Source organism: Prionailurus bengalensis, chromosome A2 (assembly GCF_016509475.1).
Source record: "Prionailurus bengalensis isolate Pbe53 chromosome A2, Fcat_Pben_1.1_paternal_pri, whole genome shotgun sequence".
Classification (NCBI taxonomy): domain Eukaryota; kingdom Metazoa; phylum Chordata; class Mammalia; order Carnivora; family Felidae; genus Prionailurus; species Prionailurus bengalensis.
In genome coordinates, this window is record NC_057348.1 from 135,458,623 (window position 1) to 135,484,318 (window position 25,696).

Consider the following 25,696-nt stretch of genomic DNA (forward strand, 5'->3'; position numbering starts at 1 on the left):
TTGTTCAAGTTGACTTCTTAGTTCTTAGTGGCTCCTAGTAGTTGAGGGTGAACCAAGATCCATCAGTGTCCCAAAGAGAAAAATTGTAATTAGGCTAGTTGGAAGCCAGAACTCCAGGCAGTGTTTTGGAAAGTATAGGATTAGGCCCTTTCCAGGGAGAAACTGGGAGTTAAGTGTTTTTGGTTCTTTTCTCTGTATGGGTCCCAGATGTATAGCTGGGGTGGGGATGTGTGATGCTCCTGTGTAGCTGTTCATTCCATGTGTCATGGGAGGAGGGAAATTCAGGAGTCTCTTGTGTCACTATCTTTAAAGACCTCCCCTGTGTTTTTGAGGTTTCTTGTTTTGTTTTTATAGATGTCTATAACAGGACATCTGGATGTCCTATAATAGGACATTTTATAGATGTCTATAACAGGAGACAAGATGTCTCCTCTTGTCCTGATCAACTCAAAGTTTTTATCATGAATAGGTATTGAGTTTTGCCTAATATTTTTCTGCCTGTATTGAATGATGATATGTTTTTTTCTCCTGTTTTATTTTTTTTTACTATTTTTAGAAAATATTTTTCACCAAATATAGAAACCTTAGGTTGACATTGTTCTTCTTTTAGCACTTTAGAAATCTCTTTTTTTTTTCTGGCATATATCCTTTCTGATAAATATGTATAGTCATTATCTTTGCAATGTGTCTTTTTCTCTGGATGCTTTTAAGATTTTCTCTTTATCACTTATTACTCCCTAGTTAGGCAGTTATCCTAATCTGAAATCCATGTCTTTTTTTTTTTTTTTTTCAACGTTTATTTATTTTTGGGACAGAGAGAGACAGAGCATGAACGGGGGAGGGGCAGAGAGAGAGGAAGACACAGAATCGGAAACAGGCTCCAGGCTCTGAGCCATCAGCCCAGAGCCTGACGCGGGGCTCGAACTCCCGGACCGCGGGATCGTGACCTGGCTGAAGTCGGACGCTTAACCGACTGCGCCACCCAGGCGCCCCTGAAATCCATGTCTTAACGGTGGTCAGCTTGAATTCTAAAGAGGAAGTTCAGACAATAGAGGCAGCTGCTACCAGCACTTTTCTAATTTTATCATTGATCATCATTAGAGCCTTGCCTTGGTTAATTAGTGTAATAAATGCCAGAAGTGAGTTTTAGTGGGTGAAATTAGTGACTTGTTAATTAGCTAAATGAATGTTAGAAATATCTTTTTGGTTAAATAAATATTCAAATTGTATGATCTGGCTGAACTATTTTGGAAATGATTTTGACAGAGAATAAAGTATAAGCATCTTTGAGAACCCAAGCACCTCAAGGATGGTGCTTGATCTCTTAAGTGTCTTCTAATCCAGCCTTGGTAAGAAAGATTTCTGGTTGACTAATTCTGGTGATAAATTAAATGATCTACCTTTAGAATACTGTTATGTCTGCCTCAAGTGAACTTTTCATGCAGGATGTTGTTATATCATCTAATAAGATAGAAAACTGAGACTTTGGGGGCGCCTGGGTGGCGCAGTCGGTTAAGCGTCCGACTTCAGCCAGGTCACGATCTTGCGGTCCCTGAGTTCGAGCCCTACATCAGGCTCTGGGCTGATGGCTCGGAGCCTGGAGCCTGTTTCCGATTCTGTGTCTCCCTCTCTCTGCCCCTCCCCCATTCATGCTCTGTCTCCTCTGTGCCCCCCCCCAAAAAAAAAGTTGGAAAAAAAAAACTGAGACTTTGTCAAATTTATAAAACAAAGTTATATGAACTACTTGGTATCTGCTTTCTCTTTTTTTTTAATTTTTAAGAAAAAAACTTTTAATGTTTATTTATTTTTGACAGAGAGAGACAGAGCATGAGCGGGGGAGGAGTAGAGAGACAGACACACACACATAATCCAAGCAGGCTCCAGGCTCTGAGCTGTCAGCACAGAGCCCAATGTGGGGCTCGAACCCACAAACCATGAAATCATGACCTGAGCCAAAGTCAGACGCTCAACTGACTGAGCCACCAAGGTGCCCCATTTTTAAACTTTTTAATGTTTTTATTTATTTTTGAGAGAGTGAGACACAGTGCGAGCAGGGGAGGGGCAGAGAGAAAGGGAGACACAGAATCCAAAGCATGCTCCCCGCTCTGAGCTGTCAGCACAGAACTTGAAGTGGGGCTCAAACTAACTGTGAAATCATGAGCTGAGCCCAAGTTGTAAGCTTAACTGACTGAGCCACCCAGGTGCCCCAGTATCTGCTTTCTAATGAATGTTTTTTAAAACAAATATTTGATAAGTTTCTCAGGATCCACATAAGAGTGAAAACATGTGGTATCTGTCTTTCTCTGTATGACTTATTTCACCTAGCATAACACTCTCCATGGGGGAGGGGAAGAAAAAAAAAAGTTAGGGAGAGAGCCAAACCATAAAAGACTCTTAAAAACTGAGAATAGGGGCGCCTGGGTGGCGCAGTCAGTTAAGCGTCCGACTTCAGCCAGGTCACGATCTCGTGGTCCGTGAGTTCGAGCCCCGCGTCAGGCTCTGGGCTGATGGCTCGGAGCCTGGAGCCTGTTTCCAATTCTGTGTCTCCCTCTCTCTTTGCCCCTCCCCCGTTCATGCTCTGTCTCTCTCTGTCCCAAAAATAAATAAACGTTGAAAAAAAAATTTAAAAAAATAAATAAATAAATAAAAACTGAGAATAAACTGAGGGTTGATGGCAAGTGGGAGGGAGGGGAGTGTGGGTGATGGGCAAGCAGGAGGGCACCTGTTGGGAGGAGCACTGGGTGTTGTATGGAAACCAATTTGACAATAATTTTCATATTAAAAAATAGAATAAATAAATAAAAATTTTTAATTAAAAATAAAAAACAAATATTTGAATGTAAAACAAAATTTCATCTAAGATTCTTGCTTTTATAATAACCCAGTATTGAGGTTGAGGGAAAGTAGTTATCCCTCACCTACCTCTAATCATTGATGGCTATCATTATTTACCAAAAGGAACCTAAGAGTTGTGCATGGCCAATTTATAACAGGCTAAATTTTTTAAAGGTCCTTATAAAAATGATTATTAAAATGTACTAGGTTTGTAAATAGAAAAATAAGATTAAAAAATATAAAGTTACAACAAGAGCTTTTTTTTCTGTTCTCCACATCCATCCTCAAGGACACCAAAAAAACTTAAATCACAACCTTGAGTCAGAGTTAGGTAGATCCAAATTGGAAGAAACCTTCAAAATCATCTAATATGGCCCTTTAATTTTTCAGTAACTTTTGTAGAGATTTGATTAATTGTTCAAAGGATTAATCGAGGTCCTTCATGAAAACTCAGGTCCTCATGAATCCCTTGTTCTACCTAATGAACTTTAAAGTTTAATAATATTTTATTTATTTAATGAAAATCTTATCTGTTCGACCACAGGCTTTTGTTTGCTCATCTGCATTTGTCTAGATTTTAAAGATTACACTTTCTCTGTGTTGGCCATATAATAGGTTCTCAGTAGTACTTATTTTTCATTGATTTATTTAATCTTTGTAAAAACCCTCTGAAGTAGGTACTAATATTATCTCCATTATTCAGATAAAGAACTTGGAATCAGAGACTTCAGTAGTTTCCCAAAGGTCATTCTCAACTAGTAAATGGAGTAACCATTACTCAAACCCAAGTCCATGTACAGAGCCCAAACTCAACAATATATGATACTATTTCTCAATATATTAAGTGTGATAATTTATGAGATAACACTTAACACAGGACCTAGCATAAAAATATTTGTATTGATAAACATTAATTTAGTAGATAACTAATCTTTTTTTCTTCCACCACCCCCCCCCCCCGGTTTGATGGGAACTTTAAGCTTTTGAAATTTTGACTAACTGGCCAAAAAGTTTCTGTGAAATAAACTAAAAACTCTTCTGCAAGGAAAAAGGACTTGGGTGGGCAGAAAATGATGGAAGAAGGAAATAAAGACCAAAAAAAGGCTTGAGGAACTCCAAAGTCCAAAAAACTAGGGGATCATTAGGAAGCATGGTTCAAGAGAGAAACTGTTATGTGGGTACTGGCCCGTGGTCAGAGAGAAAGGCCATTGAAAGGGGCCTTATTTGGATGATCAGGAACCTGGATGGACAGTGTTTGCAAGCTGATTACATATATTTTCCACAGTACCAGTTCCTTTTCTTTGTTTTTTGTCCTGATATTATCAACGTATTCCATTCAGTGACTCTAGCAGTTCTAAAATCTTAAATGAAAGAAATGTAGATACGTATTTTGGTGGTGGTGAGGGTGGCAGTCACAGTGGTGGCAGTGGCGGTGGTGGTGGTAAGCATGCGAACCTCTTACAGTTCTTCTTGAGAGGAACTTGAACTGAACTGGGGTTTCTGGTTAGGCAAGGACACCACCATCATATCATCATCATCATCATCATATTTTTACCAATACTTGCCAAAATCTACATATCTATTATAGTACTCTCTCAAAGGTTCAAAATAGTCAAAGTAAAACCAAAGAATCACTGTAGTAATAATTAGCACAAATTTATTATGCACACACCAAACAGGACAATTTGCAAACCAGGAGCATTTGGACCAGAACATGGAATGAAAGCTGAGTGGTATATTGTTATAAAACAGCTTACATAGGGAGAAAGCAGTGACTGTTTATTCTTCATAGTGATTGGTTACAATATTAAAATTTTCAGTGGTTACCTCATATCAACCATGGGAAACAGTTCAAGTTTTGCTTAGCATTTCCAGAAGCACCAGCAAGGAATGATCCAGGTTAAGTTAGCCTTGCAAAAAAAGCTAAATTAAGCTTTGCCTACCTGACTAAACTGGTTTGTCTGCTGAAGGAACCTTCAAGACTGGTCTCTGTCTGTCCTTGATTTTAAGAACTACTATATAGTATTATTAGATATTGGAGGTAAAAATAAGTTAATAAGGTATGAATTGCCTTTGCCTTCAAGTAACAGAGTACTTTCTGTCTGTTTGGTGTTAAATATTTAGAACAACATAGTTGCCCCCTACCCCTTACAGGTATGGTCTCCGCTAGGATTAGCTGGATGAAATGTCTCTTCAGCCTGTATTTCCTAGTTGTTTTATGCAGTTTTCTAACTTTGGGTCCATTGTCTTTGGCTTTGTCACTCCTTATTCACTTTCTGTTCCAGCATGTTTTTCACTGCTCCCATCCTCGCTCCATGCACCGGGGGTGTCACTCGATGTTAAGGACCCCATTTCCTTTACAGTATCTGATGATTTCCTTCTGACTAAACGTAGGGATTCTGATTCCAGCCCTCAGTGTTCAGCTGAAAGGCAGCGGGGGGGTGGGGGGGAGAGCTATTCCGAGATTATTTGAGGTACTTGATGATTATAGAAGGAAAAGATTTCAGAAGTTAGATGGTACTTTTGTTTTGGGAGCACCTGGGTGGCTCAGTTGGTTAAGCGTCTGCCTTTGGCTCAGGTCATGAGCTCCCGGTTCACGAGTTCAAGCCCCACATCGGACTCTATGCTTTCAGCACAGATCCTGCTTCAGATTCTCTCCCCCGACCCCTGCCCCTGCCCCACTTGCATACACACTCTCTCTCTCTTAAAATAAATAAATAAACTTTAAAAAAAAAAAAAAGGAAGGTACTTTTGTTTCAAATAAAAAACCTAGGCCCAGAAAAGTTAAGTGTCATGAGGCCAGTGACACGGGTCACTCAAGGGCAGAACAGGGAGTTTTCAGTTTCTGTGCTCTATTTACCATAGCACAAAATACCACAATATATCATGTTTTAATAAGACTGTTGAGAAACAAGGAAGACAGGGGCAGGAACATCCTGCCTCACTTCTCAAATTACACCACACAGGTGCTACATATGTCACTAGTTCCTATTTCATTACTAACAAGGACAGTTTTGAAAATTCCAGGGTAAATTGTCGGAAATGTCTGAACAATAAACTGGTTTGACAAAACCAACTCATGCTGAGTTTGCTTTAAAAAAAATATTTTAGTGAAAATATTATTATATTTGGACTTAAATACCCCTTGGAGGATTTGTCAAGAAGGAAATAGAACATTGATTGTTTAGGCCCCTTGAAGACACAGAGGTCCAGAAACCAAATGAAATTGATCAGTTTGTTTTCTCCTTCTAAAGAGAAAAAAAAATGCCCCAAATCGATGTGTGGTCATCACGGAAAGAATTCAGTTGTAAACCAGGCTTACTTGAATATCTGTGGGCTGTTTACAGTTCAGAGCCAAGGAGATACACCAGAATTTTCTGGATTAAAAATGAAGTCATATGTTTAAAAGAGTATATTGATCTCTTTAAAAACAAAACAAAACAAAAATCCTGCTGGGATTTTTGTTAGGGTTGCTTTAAATCTGCAAATTTAGCAAAAATTGACTCAATAGATGGTCAATATTAGATCTTCCTGCCGTATACACAGCATCATATTTAGTGCTGTAAATTTATATGCTGTATCTCTGTGTTTATTTAGGTCTTATTTAATTTGTCAGCAATATTTTGTATTATTCACTGTATAGGTATTATGCTGGTTATATATATTCCTAAATATTTCTTATATTTGATGCTATCACAAATGCCATTGTTTTCCAATTGTTTATTGGCAGAATATAAAAATACGATTGATTTTTATATACTGATCTTATATGCTGGAACCTACTAAATTCACTTATTAGTTCTAGTAACTCTTTTGTAGATTCCTTAGGATTTTCTGTGTATATGATCTGTCATATGCAAATAATGACAGTTTAACTTTTTCCATCCCAATATGTAGACCTTTATTTTATGTATGTGGGCCTTTTTTAGGTAAAAATGGTGAGAGTATACATCTTTGCCTTCTCCTGATTTTAGGAGAATACATTAAGTCTTTCACCACTAAATATGATGCTGTGTATAGGTTTTTCCTAAATGTCCTTCATCAGGTTCAGGTAGTACCCTTCTATTCCTAGTTTGCTGAGAGTATTTGTCATGAATGAGAATTCAATTTTATCAATACCTTTTCTGCATCTATTGAGATGATCCTGTGATTTTCTTCTTTATGTGGTAAATATGTTGAATTGTATTGATTAATTTTCCCCCAGTTTTATTGAGATGTAATTGACATATAACATTGTGTAAGTTTAAAGTATACAGCATGATAATTTAGTATACATATATCGCACAATGATTACCACAATAAGTTTAATTAGCACATCCATCACCTCATATTATTACAATTTCTGTGTGTGTGATAAGAACTTTTATTATCCACTGTCAGTAACTTTGAAGTATACAATATAGTATTATTAAGTATAGTCACCATGCTATTATGCATTACATCCCAAGAACTTTTTTATCTTACTGGAAGTTTGTACCTTTTAACCACTTTCACCCTTTTCCACCAGCCCCTAAATCTTGCCTCTGTCAACCAAAAATTTGTTTATATGAGTTTGGTTTTTTTACATTCCACATATACATGAGATCACACAGTATTCGTCTTTCCCTGACTTATTTCACTTAGCTTAGTGCCCTCAAGTTTTATCCATCTTGTCACAGATAGCAGTATTTCCTTCTTTTTTTTTATAACTTAATAATTCCTATTGTACATATTTACCATATTTTCTCTATCCATTCATCCGTCGATGAATGCTTAAGCTGTTTCCATGTCATAGCTATTGTTTTTTGTTGGTTTGTTGTTGTTGTTGTTGTGAGAACCATTTAATGTGGGCACTCCAGGCCTGGGCAGTGTGGGGAGTGCCCTGCAATTGGGCAGGCAGGCCAGGCAGGCAGCCCCAGGTGTTTGGGGCTGGCCTAGGCATGCCAAGGGGAGGACCCAGGTGGGCAGGTCCACCAGGGGACCTGTCAGCCAGACCTTGAGAAGGTATCTAAGCCAGCTGGTGAGTGCCCAGGCCAGAGCCTAATCCAGGGAGGCAAGGTTGGGGCTGGTTGGGGGCTCTCAGAGCCTAAGGACTGGCATCACTAGAGGCCTCCCCAGGCTTCTGCTGGAACTCAAGGTGTCTCTACCAGTTGGACTCAAGCAGCTTCTGGAGGCAGGCTTGGAGGTGGTCGTTCTTCTCCTCCAGGTGGTCCAGACAGGAGTTGATCTGGTCCAACATGGAGTTGATGGCAGCACCAAAGCTGACATCCTCACCTGCCTCCACTGGCATGCCCAAGTCCCCACTGGGGCCTGACATTGTGGGCTCACAGGGCCAGAGCCTCCTAACAATGAAATGCGGGACCCTGGTGAGCACAGCTGGTGTGGGGCAGAAGGTGGAGGTGACAGATCCATATCTTAGTTAACATAAATAATGCTGCAATTAACATGGAGGTACCGGTATCTTTTTGAGTTAATGTTTTTATTTTCTTTGGCTAAATCATCAGAAGTGGGATTGCTGGGTTGTATGATTGTTCTATTTTGAATTTTTTAAAAAAGAACCTCCATATCGTACCAAACTGGCACATAGTGGCTCTACTAGTTTACAGTTCCACCAATAGTGCACAAGAGTTCCCTTTTCTCTACATCCTTGCCAATGCTTATTATTTCCTTTTGCTAATAGGCCTTATAACTGGTGTGAGATGATACCTCACTGTGGTTTTGATTTGCATTTCCTTGATGATTAGTGATGCCGAGTACCTTTTCATGTATTTGTTGGACATCTGTGTGTCTTCTTTAGAAAAGTATCTATTCAGATTTTCTACCTATTTTTTAATCAGATTGTTTTAGTAAGTCACATGAATTCTTTACATATTTTGGATATTAATCCCCTTATCAGATATATACTTTGTAAATATTTTTTCCCATTCAACAGGCTGGCTTTTCATTTTGTTGATGGTTACCTTTGCTGTGCAGAAGCTTTTTAGTTTGATGCAGTCCCACCTGCTTATTTTTGCTTTTCTTGCTTTTGGTGTCAAATCCAAAAAATCGTCAACACCAGTGCCAGGGGACTTACCACCTGTTTTATGGTTTCATGTTTTACATTGAAGTGTTTAATCCATTTGAGTTAGTTTTTGTAAATGGTTTAAGACAGGGGTCCAGTTTTCGTTCTTTTGCATGTGACTGTCCAGTGTTCCTAACACCATTTATTGAAGTCTATCCTTTCCTAATTGTATGTTCTTGGCTCCTTTGTCATCAATTAATTGACCATAAATGTATGGATTTACTTCTGGTCTCTCTGTTCCATCGATCTCTGTGTGTGTTTCTATGCCAGGACCATACTGTTTTGATTACTGTAGCTTTATAACATAGTTTGAAATCAGGGAACATGATGCCTCCATCTTTTTTTTTTCCCCTCAAAATTGCTTTGGCTATTCACTATCTTTTGTGGTTCCATACAAATTTTGGGTTGTAAGAAATGCCATAGGAATTTTTAGTGGAATTACATTGAATCTGAATTGCTTTGGGTAGTATGGACATTTTAACATTATCAGTTCTTCCATCCATGAGCACAGAATGACTTTTTAGTTTCTCTTACATTAATTTATGCTTTTATCTTTGTTATTTCCTTCCTCCTACTAACTTTGGGCTTTGATCTTCTTTTTCTAGTTTCTTGACTTAGGCATTTATTGCTATGAACTTCCCTTTTAGAACTGCTTTTGCTGAATCCCATTTGATGTGTGCTGCATTTCTCTTTTCTTTTGCCTCAAGGTATTTTTTTATTTTGCTTTTGATTTCTTTATTGACCCACTGGTTGTTCAGTAGCATGCTTAGTCTCCAGATATTTGTGAACTTTTCCAGTTTTCTCCTAGTAATTGACTTCTAGTTTCATATCATTGTGGTCAGAAAAAGTGCTTAATGTGACTTGAGTCTTCTTAAATTTGTTAAGACTTGTTTTGTGGCCCGATATATGATCTACCTTGGAAACTGTTCCATGTGCACTTTAGAAGAATATGTATTATAGTGCTTTTGGATAGAATATTATTTATATATCTGTTAAGTTCATTTGGTTTAAAGTGTTGCTTAAGGCCAATGTTTCCTTATTGATTTTCTGTTTGGATGATCTATCCAGGAATTTAAGTAGTACATTAAAGTCCCCTACTATTATTGTATTGCTGTCTATTTCTCCCTCTAGGTCTGTTAATAATTGCTTTATATATTTAGGTGCTTCTATGTTGGATGCATAATTATTTATAAATGTATCCTCTTGTTGGATTGACCCCTTTATCAATATGTAATGTCCTTCTTTATTATTAGTTTTTGTTTCAAAGTGTTTTGCCTGATATAAATATAGCTACCATCAGCTTTCTTTTGGCTCCCATTTTCATGGAATATCTTTTTCCATTCCTTTACTTTCAGTCTGTGTGTGGCCTGATTTCTAAATTGGGTTTCTTGTGGGCAGCCTATAGATGGGCTCTTTTTTTAATCAATTCATTCTTTGGCTTTTGAGTGGAGAATTTAGTGTACTTACATTTTAAGTAATTATTGATAGGTATATACCTATTGCCATTTTGTTAATCGTTTTCCAGCTGTTTTGTAGTTCCCTTGTTTCTTTTTTCTTCTCCTGTTCTTCTCCTCTGTTATTTAATGACTTTCTTCAGCGGTATGCTTAGATTCATTTCTTATTATCTTTTGCATATCTACTATGGGCTTTTGCTTGGTGACTACCATGAAACTTATATAACTTATTTTTATAACTAATTTAAGTTGATAAAAACTGAAGTTTGAACATATTCTAATGCTCTGTATTTTTACTCTTTCACCCACATTTTATTTCTGATGTCACATTTTACATCTTTTAATCTTGTGTAGCCCTTCACTAACTATTTTTTAAAAATTATGTTTATTTTTGAGAGAGAGAGCACAAGCGAGGGAAGGGCAGAGAGAGAGGGAGAAACAGAATCTGAAGCTGTCATCACAGAGCCCAATGTGGGGCCTGAACTCACGAAATGTGAGATCATGACCTGAGCTGAAGTCAGCCACTTAACCAACTGAGACACCCAGGTGTTACTTTTACTTTTTTTTGTTGTTTAACATTTATTTATTTTTGAGAGACAGAGAGCATGAGCAGGGGAGGGGCAGAGAGAGAGGGAGACACAGAATCTGAAGCAGGCTCCAGGTTCTCAGCTGCAAGCACAGAGCCTGACGTGGGGCTTGAACTCACGAATCGTGAGACCATGACCTAGGCTGAAGTCAGATGCTTACCGACTGAACCACCCAGGTGCCCCTATTACTTTTACCTTTTAACTTCAGCTTTATAAATGATTAATATACTGTTTTTACTATATATTTTCCTTTACCAGTGAGAATTATTCTTTCATGTGTTTTCCTGTTATTAATTAGCATCATTTTGTTCCAGCTTAAAGAACACTTTCACATTTCTTGTAAGGCTGGTCTAATGGTGCTAGGCTCCTTTAGCTTACTGAGGTGTTGTCTTATTCTTTTGTTTGGAAAATCCCTCTGTTTCTTTATTTTTCTTGGCTATCTGTATTGGTTTCTGTGTATTAGATGAAATATCCACATCTCCCAGTCTTAGAGGGTTGTCCTTATGTAGAAGATAAACCATATTGTTCAACTCTGCCCTAGCTCTTGGTTGACTCTTAAAACTTTCTGAGTGTACAAACAGCCTATTTAATTATTAATAGCTCCCAGTAGTTGAAAATGTACTAAGACCAGTCAATGTTCCAAAGTGGGGGGTAGGATTTCAGTCAGCACCTAGATTTAGGCCGACTGGAAGCCAGACCCTCAGGCAACAGCTGTTAAAGTATATATATATATATATATATATATATATAGTCCCTTGGGACCACAAAGGAGCCCTGCAGGTTCCCAGAGCCAGGTGATCTGGAGGAGCCCCTGGGAAGCAGTTGCAAAAAAGCTGGGCTTCAGGTAAGTGTCAAGCTTCTTTCTGGGAGGAACTGATGAGATGTAGAGAGGCAGAGGAAGAATGCAGAGATGGTGTCCCCTGATCTGCATTCCCTGAGAGTGCCTATGTAGTCTCCAGGTGTGTGCCAATTTTGAAACCTTCCCCTAAGGCCAAAGTTCTAGGACTAGCAAGTAGACTTTTTCTCAGAAAAACTGGGGATGCATTTCCCTCTGCTCTCCATGCAGTGCCTTGGGAGTAGTAGCCTGCCAAGAACTGTGTCTCCAATTGTTACGGTCCTGGAGAACCCAGGAATACCAGACCCCTGGCCACCAGACTCTGGTGATCAAGGTGTATCTCCTGGGCCGCAGCCACTGACAGCAGTGCACCAAATGCAAAATGTGTGATGCTGGTGTTCTGGAGTGTGGCAGAGGGAGAGTGTGAAGATATCACGCACCCTCCAAGGTCTTAAGAAAGGTTTACAGTTAGCCATTGGATGTGTTTTCAGTTAGAAGCTTGCCCATAAAACTGTAGCTGTGATGATAAAGTAATTGGCCTCTTCCCAGAAATATTGAGCTCCTGGGTCTGCTTCTTCTTGTTGTGCCCTGGGGTGGTAGCTGCAGTCCTGCTGGACCCACAAGCATAAACCTCCCGGGGCCACCGAGGGCCAGGCAATATAAAAGTGTTCCTTGGCAATAGCTATAAAAATCAAAGCACCAGAGAATGGTATAAGTTCCTTTCTGTAAGATGCTGGCAAGCTAGAGCCAGGCAGAGACCACGGAGATTGCATCCACCAGCCTCCTCTGTTCCCTTCACTCTGCTGGGAGAAGCTCTGGGTTTTGAGTTCCCTTTCAACTTTTGTTCACTATACCAGGGGTGGAGTTTATGATGAGATTGTGTCTCAGACTTTCCTGCCTTCTCTGATGTGGTTTCTCCCTTGTTTGCTCGGTGTGAATGGGTTGCACCACCAGTTTCTGGGTCTTTTTTCTTATTCTTTTTAAGTTTATTTATTTTTGAGAGAGGGAGATCGTATGTGAGCAAGGGAGGGGCAGAGAGAGAGGGAGAGAGAATCCCAAGCAAGCTCCACACTGGCAGCACAGCCCAACATGGGGCTCATTGTCATAAATTGTAAGATCATGACCTGAGCCGAAATCAAGGGTCAGACCCTTAACAGACTGAGCCACCCAGGCGCCCCTGTTTGTTTGTTTTATTTTAATAAGGGGAAATTGTTCCATATAAAGCTATAGATGCAGTATGTCCATGTAAGGATGTGAGTGCAGGATCTTCCTATTGACATCTTGAACCAGACTCCCATACTATTTTGATTAATATAACTTTGTAATATAATTTGAAATTAGTATGATGCCTCAGCTTTTTTTTTCTCTCAGGATTTCTTTGGCTGTTCTTTGGCTATGGTCTTTGTAGTACCATGCAAATTTTAGGCTTGTTTTTTTATATTTCTGTAAAACATGCCATTAGAGTCTTATTAGGGATTGTACTAAATCTGTAGATGACTTTGGATAATATAGACATTGCAACATTAATTCTTCCAATCCATAAACCACTGATTATCTTTCCATTTATGTCTTCTTCAATTTCTTTCATCAATGTCCGATAGTTTTAAGTGTACAGACCTTTACCTTTTTGGCTAAATTTATTCCTAAGTATATTATTGTTTTTGATGCTATTGTTAATAGGATTATTTCATTTATTTTTCAGATAATTTGTTGTTAGTGTATAGAAATGGTGTTGATTTTCACATGTTGACTTTTTATTCTATAACTTTACTGAATTCATTGATCAGTTATTTTTGTGGAGTCATTAGGATTTTCTATATATTAGATTATGTCATCTGCAAACAGAGACAATTTTACTTCTTCATTTTTGATATTTGATGCCTTTTTTACCTTTTTTTATTGCCTGATTACTCTGGCTAGGACTTCTAATACTATGTTGAATAGTAGTGGTGAGAGTTGGCACCCATGTCTTATTCATGATCTTAGAGGAAAAGCTTTCAACTTCTCACCATTGAGTATGATGTTAGCTCTAGGCTTGTCCTTTATGTTGAGATACGTTCCTTCTAGATTCAATTTGTTGAGAGGTTTTTTTGTATCATGAATAGATGTTGAATTTTTGTCAGATGCTTTTTCTGCATCTATTGAAACGATCATATAATTTTTATCTTTTATTGTATTGATGTGATGTATAACTATCAATTTGCATATGTTGAACCATCCTTGCATTCCAGAAATGAATTCCACTTGATCATGGTATATGATCCTTTTAATGTAATGATTGATATTTGAAAGTTTATCAAACCTCACGTTCCTGGTACAAATCTCACTTGGATGTAATGTATCTTTTTCATATGTTGCTGGATTCTATTTTCTAATATTATTAATGATTTTTGCTTCTCTGTGCACAAGGATTATTGGTCTATAGGGTTTTGTTTTGTTGTAATGTGTTTGCTTCCTGTTTTTGATTAATTGGTTATTTTTTATTCCAATTTCATCTCCACTTTTGACTTGCTAGTTACACATTTTGTTTTAATTTTAGTTTTTCTAGTTGGAAGGTGCATATTTAACTTATGACCTTGTACCTTCAAATAATACTGTAATACTTCAGGTAAAATGTAAGAACTTACCATTGTTTCCTCCATTTCTCTCATCCTGTCCCATCTCTTGTGCTTTTGTCATACATTTACTTCTATTTATGTCATAAACTACATCCATTCATTGTTAATTTTTCCCTTTAAGCAATTATCTCTTAGATAATTTAAAAATACAAAGTTTATTTCCCACATACGTATTATTTCTGGCATTGCTCATTTTGGGGGGTAAGATACATGGTTTGATCAGGAATCATTCATTTGAAGAACTTCCTTTGGTATTTTTTGGAATAGAGATCTGATGACAGCAAGCTTTTTTTCTATCTAAAAATATTTTGTCTTCATTTTTACTATAAAATTTAGTGTATGTCAAGAACTTAGAATGTGAAATAATAATGTAAGATATCTCAATGCTTTTTTATATTGATTATAAAAATCATTTTTGAAATAATGTTTGGATATAGTGGATTAAATAAACTTTGCAATAATTTTTCTTTTTATTTAAAAAAAAGTTTTTTAATGTTTCTTTTTGAGAGAGAGAGAGAGAGGGAGAGAGGGAGGGGCAGAGAGAGAGAGGGAGACACAGAATCCAAAGCAGGCTCCAGGCTCTGAGTTGTCAGCCCAGCCTGATGTGGGGCTCGAACCCACAAGCTGTGAGATCATAACCTGAGCCAAAGTTGGACACTTAACCAACTGAGCCACCCAGGCTTCCCATGTATTATTTTAAGCCCCCTTAAAAGGTGTGGCTACTAGAAAGCTCAAAAGTATGTATGTGGCTCACATTTTTGGCTAATATTACATTCCTTTTGGACAGCACTGATCTCTCTAAACAGGCTTTTAAAAATATAAATGAATGCCTGATAGTTGCTTAAAACTCTCCAGTGACTTCTCGTGCTACAGATTCTTACCAGAGCCTATATCAGAATCCAACCTTTGCCACACCACCCACCTTCATCTCTGTTAATTCTTCTCCTAGCTAAATGTGCTTCAAGCTTCGGGCTCCTTCCTGGTACTTCTTTAGGGCAGTTACCAGTTCTGTAACTTCTGGCTCCTGCATCCCTTCATCCCTTTCATCCTCACATACCAGAGTAAATGTTAGGTCCTTGGGGACCTTTCCTTGAACTAGTCTGCCCTAAAGTAACCCTTCATCCATGACCTTTTCCAAGCATGCTCTATCACATCGTTCTACTGATTTCTTTTACAGAACATACAGGATATAAAGTTACTTTGTTTTGTTTCTTTACTCACTGTCTCACCCCAATAAACTGTAAGCTCCAAGTTGAGAGGCACCTGGAACCTCCTAACACCCTATCCCTAGTACACATTACTTTAATGAATAATGAATGGCTGAAGACAAATGAAACAAATGTCTGAACAAATGTAAACTTCTGAATTAGCTAAAGAAAAGTATATTCTTGATTTTCTTAAAATATTAGCCAAATAACTTTTATGGTTTGGTTAGCTGACTCCCTCGTAACATATCAGAATATATGAGAACTAACAGGATTTCTGATTTTCTGTTGTGCTTTCCTTTATGGGAATAAGAAGAAGCTCTAATTCTCTCTCTCTCTCTCTCTCTTTTTTTTTTTTTTAACTGAGGCTACTGAAGCGTAGAGATAGAAAGTGTCAGCTTTGTGGCCAGAATGTGAGGTCATGACTCCTGATATTGTTATCATCACCATTAAAGACAGAATAGACATACTGTGTAACTGCATATCTCTTCTCTATTTCTATAGTCCCCTCTAATTAATACTCAACAGACATCTTTGTCCACAACTAAACATTTATTTATCATAAAAACTAAACAAAGGATATCTATTCACTAATTTACTCCTTTAATATTTGTGGGAAGTTCTGTGAGAAGGATGATCTTGCAAAGAGGTGGCATAGAATTCAGAAAACGTCAAATAACTTCAGAGATTGACTTTTCTTTAATGGGTCATAATTGTTCCTAATAGGCACCTCAATCAGGTGATGGCTATGGCTAGCCAATTAAACTTAATTTTCAATTATAATTTATTATTAACTGCACAGAAAAAAAATACTGCGTTTTTGAAAATTCAACCTTATTGATCAAAATTGGCTAGTTTCCTCAATAGATTTTATGAAGTCTATACTTGTTTTCTCTTTTATATAAGCAAATGTGAGATATATTAGTTTTTTCTTTTTGAGAAACTCAACCTGAAAGTGGAAATTGCTCATGTATTTTATAGTTTATTTTCAATTATATTTCTATCACTTGTTTCATGTTCTTATTTAAAATCTGATGCTTATAATATAGGTGCATTTGTGAATTGATTATACTTTGAAAACATGTTGGAATGCCTCAAAGAGTTGTAAGATTTATTAGGAATGAGGGAGTTATTAGCTAGGAACACTTTATTGTATAACCTCTTTAATGCTCACAGACAACTTATGGGTTGTAAGGACCCTACTTTACTGCTGAGAAAACTGCATTAAAGAAATAAACTTGTCTTAGACCTTACAGCAAATAAATGACAGTGCTTCATCCAGCCCTAAGGCAGTTTATCATCAAAGATCTTTTCACTCCATGCCATCCCCACCACTAGGCTCCCTTACACCATATCGACTCTGAAAGATTTTTGGTTATGTCCACAGAAAGCTATGCTTCACATCACAGCCCAGTACATACATGCATACATCTACATAACAGAAACAAACCATTTTTACCTTGACAATATGATGTACTGTGATACTTTCTATTCTACTTTTAAAAATGGCTAGTTGTGGGGCACCTGGGTGGCTCAGTCGGCTGAGCATCCGACGACTTTGGTTCAGGTCATGATCTCGTAACTCGTGAGTTCGAGCCCCGTGTCGGGTTCTGTGCTGACAGCTCAGAGCCTGGAGCATGCTTCCAATTCTGTGTCTCCCTCTCTCTGCTCCTGACTTGTGCCATGTCTGTCTCTCAAAAATAAACATTAAAAAAATTTTTTTTTAAATGGCTAGTTGTGACTCACTAAATTGAGATAAAGATCCATTAGTGGATCTCTGTATTTTGAGCCCCTGATCTAAATGCCCTCTTTAGACATCTTGCAGTCTGCCATCCAATTATAAAAAGTGTACATGTTGAGTTTTACTGACAAAGCTGCAAGATCAGGTACTATAAGTCATCTTAATAATGTATTTCAAATTTGCTTTTGTTTTCTCTGGTGCTTGACTATAATGGGATCTTTATCTTCAGAAAAGCAGCTAATATAAAACATGGTGCCTAATCACAATGCCTAAGAATTACAAATGGATATAATCTGAGCAGGTTTAAGCAAGCAGGAGGAAACAAATCAGAGCCACCTAAATCTGGTTTCTGATTTTGAGATTATTTAGTGGCTTTGTTAGAACACTTGAGAGAAGTAGCAAATGCCACCAGGGCAACAAGAATTTGAGTCCAACTCAAAGGAGTTATTGTGTTGAAGACTAAGCCTTTCCCCTGGCCTCTTCCTTCCACCCACACTCTGTCCCTTGTCCTCCCCGGTCCCCCCCATCCCAACTTCAGTGCACACTTTGCTGTGCATAAGGGCCCAGCTCTATACCCCTGGGATTTGCCTTGCAAAGATGAAGCTCAGGTAGAAGGCTGACACATGTTGGAATCGAGTTCTTCCCTGCTAGAAAGATCTCTAATTCATCCCTTGTGGAGTAATCTTAATCACACTTTAAGTTCCTTGCAGACATTTTTGTAGAGTTTAATATAGTATCAATGCACATGTGTATACTTCAATGTAAATAACCATTCTGGCCAAGAGAGGGCTTACAATACTCTTAGACAACTATTAATTTTTGGTATAAAATCATACCTTTTGGGGGGTATTTATGAGAGAAAAAGATGTTCAGTGAACATCTTATTCTTAGAGCTCCACTTAAATGTTTTGTTTTTATTTAACACTTTCTGACAAGAGTGGGCCTTTCTGTGAACAGCTACTGAAAAGCCAGTGTGGAGAACACATTTGGTAAGTGAACACAAAGAGCTATATAGATAGAAACTCTACTGCAAAAGCATTTCACCAATTCAGTATTTTATTGGTGTCAAAGCATTTTAACTCTGAATTGTATATGTAATTTCATTAGTAATTTTCAAAGAAACACTTCCAGAAAATATTGTCAACTTTATCAGTTGTGCTACTAGAATTAAATAGAAGAGGGAGTTAACTCTAAATTAATTTATTGAAGCATTTGCAGTTATATCCACTTAGGTACAAAACTTTTGTAAGAAAGATAACACTTTTATTGCATTATATAATTTCATATTTTGCAGGAGTCATAATGCAAACTTATATGCATAAATATACATAATGCAACCAATCAGCAATTTAACCATGAAAAGATTTAAAATGTAAAACTAGAATTTAACAGGCAAAATACTTAATATGGCTTTTAATGGAAATTAACTGTTTAGAAATGGTTTGTTATTGCCCCTTTCTAGTCAACATAAAATTATGATCGCTATTTAAAAGCCAATGTTGTACATTTTGTAACGTGTATGCAATATGGTTCATGGACTTTTTAAAATATACATATATACATATATATAGATATACAGTACACTGACAGTTCTAATACCCCTGAACATGTTGATTAAAACTATTACAATATTTCTATTATAAAACTACTTGAAAAGTTGGTATCACTTCCTGGTATTGAAGTTCAATCCTACAGAATTGGAAAAAAAAAAAAAGTGACAAAATGTTGGTTATAAATACATTCTTTACAAAAGAATTGAATAGTGGTCCCGCACTCATACTTTATATTACAGTGAAAACATTTCCTCCATTTAAAGGTATTTACATCTTGTTGTCCTTGGTTTCTGTGTGAAATATACAGAAGTTAAGAATGAGACAATTGTAGGCAGGCCTATTGGTTAGGTTTTTCTACTTGTTCATTTTGGTGGAAGTTCCAAATCTCTTCTTTTGTGTTGTTGTTTATTTCTATTTGCCTTGTATTACTGCTGCTGCTGCTTCTTTTGGTGTTCTGGGAACACTGGGTGACTTTACTTCGAGGAACAGGAAGGAAAGATTTAACTCTTGAAACACCCAACTCAATCTTTGATTGACTGTTGCTGCATTCCGTAGTTTCATGGCTGCTGAGAGGACTGACCTCCTGTAAGACAAGAGAAACAGAACAAGTTTGTCACATTTCTGACATGGTTACCAACTGCTAACAGTGGTCCTCACTCTTCCTCCTCCGTGTGTCTGCGCAAGTATGTAGGAGTTTCCCCCTAAATATGGTTCTCTTGAAAAACCAAATAGCAGACTGAGTGACTAACTTCCTAAAGACCCACCGCCTGATTTTCCTTCAGGCCCTTCGTGTGTCACAAGACTCCGTGAATCACAAGTCTGGGATCTCCTCACCAATGGGAGCTTCTTGAAGTCCTGGCCCCAAAGGAATCATCAAATTGGAGTGGTCAAAGCAACTATTTGTAGGCAGCTCTACAAAAATCAACTATATCAACCTTGGGTAAGTCCCCTAACTTTTCTGCTTTCCTGTAAACTAAAAAGTAAATGCTCAAAAAACTGCATTGATTAATAGTTTAACTACAAAGCATAGGCACTATTCTAGGTGCTTGTCCTAAAGCAGAGAGTATAGTGGTTTAAACCTAGTGGAAGAATGGGACAGGTAAAATGATTTGCCCCCAGTCTCAGTGATTAAGAACAAGATGTCAGGCTCTCAACTCTCACTCAAGGTGTTTTCCCCTAGAGCGTCTAAAATTCCACAACCAATGAACATGGAGCCCCCTAAGGGAGTTCCTAAGGCATTTCCAAATGCCTCTCAAGCAGTTGACATTGATTACTTTCTCTCTTTTAATGCAGCCAAATAATGTAGCCATTAAAAGACTTAAAATGTAAAACTAGAATGTAACAGGCAAAATACTTAATGTGGCTTCTAAAGGAAAACTGTGTGGCCTTAGCTGGCAGTTGAATTCTCTTGGGAATCTTTGTAAATCTGTAAAATGGGACTTAGCCATGGGCCTAGTAAAGACCAATCCCAATTTGTGATTTGATCTGAAGAAATGGCATGTTGTAATAAAGGTAACAGCTGGTTAGTAGAGTCTCTGAGTGAGGGGAAGGAAACCTGTAAATAATTTTGCCTTGATTAGTGCCAGGTCCCAGAGAGAGGAAAGGTGATATGTGGTGTTCTTTGCTCCTCTGTGCAGTCATCTGCATCATGATGGCAAGGAGGCTGGGGGGCAGGGGGAATGGTGTGTGTGCGTCTTTGTGGTCTGAGATGGGAAATGCTAATGTGAAATGAAGTAACAAGAAGCCTCCACAGCTAACCATGTGCTTGGAGTGTTAAGGTGTGAGGATGGAACAGGAGGTGTGTTAGTGAGGACCACAGACCTTCAAGGCTGGGAGTGTGAGAACAGGACAAGTGACTGATATACACTGTGATGTTCCTGACACCCTGGCCACTAAGCACAGGTTTCGAGGTGTTTTCCCTAAAGCTAAGAGGTACAAGAGCCTGGGACTGGGAGAGTTCAGGGTGTTTAGTGCTTTCTGGGCTAAGACTCCAAAGTTCTGTTAACCATATTAAGTTTACTGATGCTCAACATTGATATTAGGCTCAAAAAAAGACCTTGTGAGTTTGTACAGAAAGGTGCTGCATATAAAGTTTCAATTTTTTAAAAAAAATATTATTAAATCAGAGCAATTCATATTGACTGGCTGCTGCCAGCTAGGAGAGTACTAGTAATCCCTGTGGGGAGGAGAAAGTAAAGGAAAACAGTGTTTTCCACTAGAGATCCATCTTTTTTTTTTTTTTTAATATTTGGTGTATTTTTGAGAGAGAGGGAGACACAGATCCGAAGCAGGCTCTGAGCTGTCACCACAGAGACCGATGTGGGGCTTGAATTCACAAACCATGAGATCATGACCTGAGCTGAAGTCGGACACTTAACTGACTGAGCCACCCCGGCACCCCTATTGGAGATGGATCTTTAAGGATGTATAGGGCTGTGAAAGGTGAAGAGGAGACATACGGTGAAGACAGGAAGGTGTAGAGTGTGGTACAGAAATGGTGGATTACATGTAAAAGTAAGTTACATAAAGATACAGTTAAAAACAAGAAGTGGGGTGGACAAGAAAGAGGACCACAGACCAAAGCTGTCTTAGACCAGTGGGTCTAAGCACTGGCTGCAATTCAAAAACCCCAAAGTCCAGGTTGCACCTCAGACCGATTACATCAGGACCTCTGGGGAATGTGATCTGGGCCCTGGGGGGTTTAAAAAGAAATAATCAAGTGGATTTCATTATGCAAAGATGAGAACTTTTATTTGTCTGAGATTGATTTTCAGGAGAAGACAATATCTTTCTATCAGTGATTTAAATATATGCATTTGTTTTTATTAATCCCACTACATTCCCTTACTGTTGGAGCAGTAAGGAGTTCTGTTATGGCAAATGATGATTGTTGAAAGTGATTTCAACTAACCCAGAGAGCTCTTCCTTTAAGAATTACTTCCTGATAACAGAAGAAACTGGGCATCTAACCAAGAAATGCTAGCTGAGTTCATCAGAAATCCAGAAAAGCAATGAGCCTGCCAAGCTTTCAGAAAGCTGTCAAATGTGTTACTTTGCCCTCTGCTGGCAGGTTCTGAGAAAAACACCTCCTAGCCATGGCAGACCAGGCCCTTCCCATCTGTTCATTAGGCAGTTGTCCTAATACCCACCTCAAATCACATATTCAAACAACCCCATGGTTCTTTTATAAGAGCCCAGAAGGTATAAAAGGAAACTTATTCTTTTAAAAAAAATCTGCCCTGAGCATATCCTTCTTTCAGTACTAGTTTTTGTGGACAGTACCTTACTGTAGCAACCAGTCAGTCATCATTAAACAGTGGCAGTTGGTTACTACCAGCATATATTTTTACAGAGGAAAGTGACTTCACCCTGTGGAGAAATAATGGTTCACTGTTCTTCCTCACAGACTTCATGGCCTTTCCATGGACTGTTCCACAAGGAACCTTATAAAGAGTGGTCCCAAGAGGCCCAAGAAATGTGCTTTGAACCAAAAGCTGAAGGACAGCTCCTGAACAAAATATCTTCCAGCCTAAATTCGCAACAGAGACTCCAAGTCACCTCCTTAGGGCAATGTCCCTTACATGCTCTCCAAATTATGCTTTTGCTGGGCTTTTGAAACTGTTCCCTATTGGGGAGGAGAGGCAGACATTATGATAGGAGTGAGACAGAAGGTCATGCTTTTCCTTTATAGATCATCATGTTATATATTTTTTTACTTAGGACCTCAGCCTTGCCAATAACTCCCACCTTCTTCCCCCAAAACACACAGCTCCCATATAACTAATTGGGACTGAGACCTAATAGAACAGTGGGAGAGCAGGGGCTGTGGTGAGCAGATAAGGATTAATAATTCAATACTCTCAGCATGCTTACTTTATAATCCTGCACTGTGCAAACCCCCCACAGGTCTTGGTAAGCCACCCTGGGAACGGATGGGAACAGGATGTGACCCACACTCGACATGGCTTGGTGAACAAACCAACTATTACTCAATGTCTCTGTGAAACCTACATCCTCACAGAGTAACTACTGGGTAAGAAGTAGTTTTATTGTTTCTATTCACCCACAGTACCCTGCTGGGCCATCTGGCATTTATTAACCAACCATAGAAGTTATTTTGAGAGGTTAATGAAATCTATTGGAATCCTGGCTCTTCTACTTACCATTCTGACGTGTTTTTTAAAGGAAAGTATCTCACGGAAACCAACGTGTGTCATGGCAAAACTAAAAAGGAGATTTTTTTTTCCACATGTAATAGATATTTACATTATTTAGCCCTTTGGAATTCCAAAATGCAGGAAATCTTAAAGGTTCTCGAATATATTTTAAAATGGAACCAACAAGACAGAAGTTACAGTATATTTAATTTTAGCATATGTGAATGAAAACAAATGAGACCTTCTCAAAAGACCTTCAAAATTTTGGAGTCTTCCACAGCATTTCTTTCTAACATTTTGCAGGGAAATGGGCACTTACCTTTGGTGACACTGGCATTCTTGGATTAACAGTTGAAAATGCAGGGTTGTTTCTTGAACCATCAAACCTCCTTAAATCATCCCTGGAATCAGCAATCTGGAAAATACATAAGTTATCAAAGCACAACTTAAAGTCACTACAGGAAACCCACAGAAGTGTTACCATTTTTCTCTGACCCTTAGGAGCTCTATGAACACGCCCTCAAGGACTGTACTATTTACAACAAAGACTTGAAGTCTTTAAGTGAAACTACCAGAAAATGCATGAGAAATAATCTCTATGGGAAGAGAGTCTGTTTTTGTTTTTATTAATCAAAAGAAGATGGCCAAATGAGCCCTATAGAAAAAAAAAATCTTTCTTGGCAAGAAAGGCTAAAATTGTAAGATTTCAGTCATTACCTTAATTTTCCAGTAGATAAGTATTTCATCTCCTTTCCAGCTAGGTTAAATAAGACAGCCAATTCTACTCTGCCCTAGAGACTAGGACTGTGCAGATGTAAGAGCTGAGTCTTTCAGTGGAACCTGCACATTATAACCACCTACTTATCCTCCCTTTCACATAAGGGGCATTCATAATGGAAGTCTGGTTAGATTTGCTGCAGCTCGAAGAGTCCCAAAACAGGTTGAGCTTGATGCTGGTGAAATCACCTTTGTGAATCTGGGTCACTGATTTCTATATTTAGATCTCAATTTTCACACCTTAAAGACTATGACTACATGGATTATACAGGCCCATTTTTCTTATTTGTAAGGAAAGTTGTGGATGTTCCTGTGTCTATAACATGAGTCTGCTGTGATGCTCTCTTACGGACAGATGACTTATATGCCAACCTTAGGAAAAAGGGAAAAAAAAAGCCTGGGTAACCTAATGCTGCCTGAATGTGCTGCAATTTTAACCTCAGGTGTTTCAGAAGAGTTTGGAAAACAGGCTGTACTAAAGAGAACTCCATTATTTTAGAAAAGATATTTTGGAAGAAAAAGCTTTTGAAGCCAGGTAAGGATGGTTTGATTTGGAGCATTAACCATACTATTCAATAAGGAATTTCTTTCAGAGAATGAGTGTTGGGATGTGGCTCTAAGAATTCTCTCTTCTGGGGTGGCCTGGGTGGCTCAGTCGCTTAAGCGTCCAACTTTGGTTCAGGTCATGATCTCACTGCTTGTGAGTTCAAGCCCTGCGTCAGGTTGTGTGCTGACGGGCTCAGAGCCTAAAGCCTGCTTCGAATTCTGTCTCGCTTCTCTGCCCCTCCCCCACTAGCATTCTTTCTCTCTTTCTCTCAATAATAAATAAACACTAAAAAAAAAAAAAAAGCAATCTCTCTTCTGTTGGGCAAGCCATTTAATGTCCTCCCCCATTTGTACTGCTTACCTTGCTTATATCAGATTCAGATCTGCTGGAGCACATACTCTGAAGTTCCTTGACAAGGTCTGCTTCATCATCTGAACCCAGAGAGAGTCTCTGATCCAAATTCAATGTCAATGATAGATCATTCTCTAAAGACCTAATACAAAGTTCAGAAAAGAGTTTTTCAAAGTGGGAACCACAATCCAGTTTTGGGGGTTTGGTGTGGGGTAAGAAAAGAGTTTTTAAATATCCTCTTAAAAGGATTTTAAAATGTCATTTGATGGCACAACTCACTCTCCTACAATTTTGGTAACTCCCACTCAAAATACTTCTCAATAAGATAAAATTTTATTCACTGAGAAATCCACTTGGTTTACATCATTCCGGTCTCCTTACTGTTCCCTTTTCTTCCCTTTCTCCAAGCCTAAATGAAACCAAGACACTAAATACTGTGGAAGAAGGGGGCAGTGTGATACACTCAAACAAATCTGAATTTCAAACTTGGCTCTACCGCTTACTAGCAGCATGGCCATGGGTCACATTTTTTTTCTGCCTCCTGAACAGTTTAGTTTCTGGGTTCCCTTTGCTGTAATGGATTCCTTGTATCTGTATTATAGAGTTACTGGGGAACTCACATGGGCTGCTATATATAATGGAGTTAGCAGTGTGTCTGGCAGAAAGAAGCATCTGGTATGGTTTCCCTTACCAATCTTCTCTCTCTTTACACCCCATTTCTGTAATTCTGTGAACCAGCGTTCTAAATGTTACCTGTCAAGTGACAGGGCACACAATTTATTGGGTTACAATGGAGAGCTATTTACAGACTGCCCTAACATTTCTATTCTATGATTAACCAAGCGTTTGTACCTCAAAATCTGTAAGCTGAACCAATCAATTCCGTACAAGCAACCTAAGAAAATAAAATGATCACTTTAAACATTTAGCACCTAAAAGCAAGTTTCTATAAATCTAGTATTTTAAAAAAATCACTCTTCTAAAGCCTGTTTAAAA

General features: G+C 38.2%; 1 protein-coding gene and 1 pseudogene across 4 annotated transcripts in view; both read right to left on the minus strand.

The window, feature by feature from the left end:
- Nucleotides 1–7,900: 7,900 nt before the first annotated feature.
- On the minus strand, nucleotides 7,901–8,131 carry LOC122486466 (annotated as a pseudogene).
- A 10,222-nt stretch (nucleotides 8,132–18,353) lies between these two features.
- CTTNBP2 (cortactin binding protein 2) overlaps nucleotides 18,354–25,696 on the minus strand; it is a 149,874-nt gene continuing 142,531 nt past the window's right edge. For 3 of the 4 annotated variants that reach the window (XM_043589329.1, XM_043589330.1, XM_043589332.1), the window contains 3 exons: nucleotides 24,710–24,842; nucleotides 23,345–23,440; nucleotides 18,354–19,451 (listed from right to left, as the gene is read on the minus strand). In XM_043589329.1, the coding sequence (XP_043445264.1) occupies nucleotides 19,206–19,451; nucleotides 23,345–23,440; nucleotides 24,710–24,842 (475 nt within the window). In that variant the 3' untranslated portion in view covers nucleotides 18,354–19,205. Of the gene's footprint in view, nucleotides 19,452–23,344; nucleotides 23,441–24,709; nucleotides 24,843–25,552; nucleotides 25,596–25,696 lie in introns of those variants that run through there. The other variant, XM_043589331.1, reaches the window with a different exon arrangement.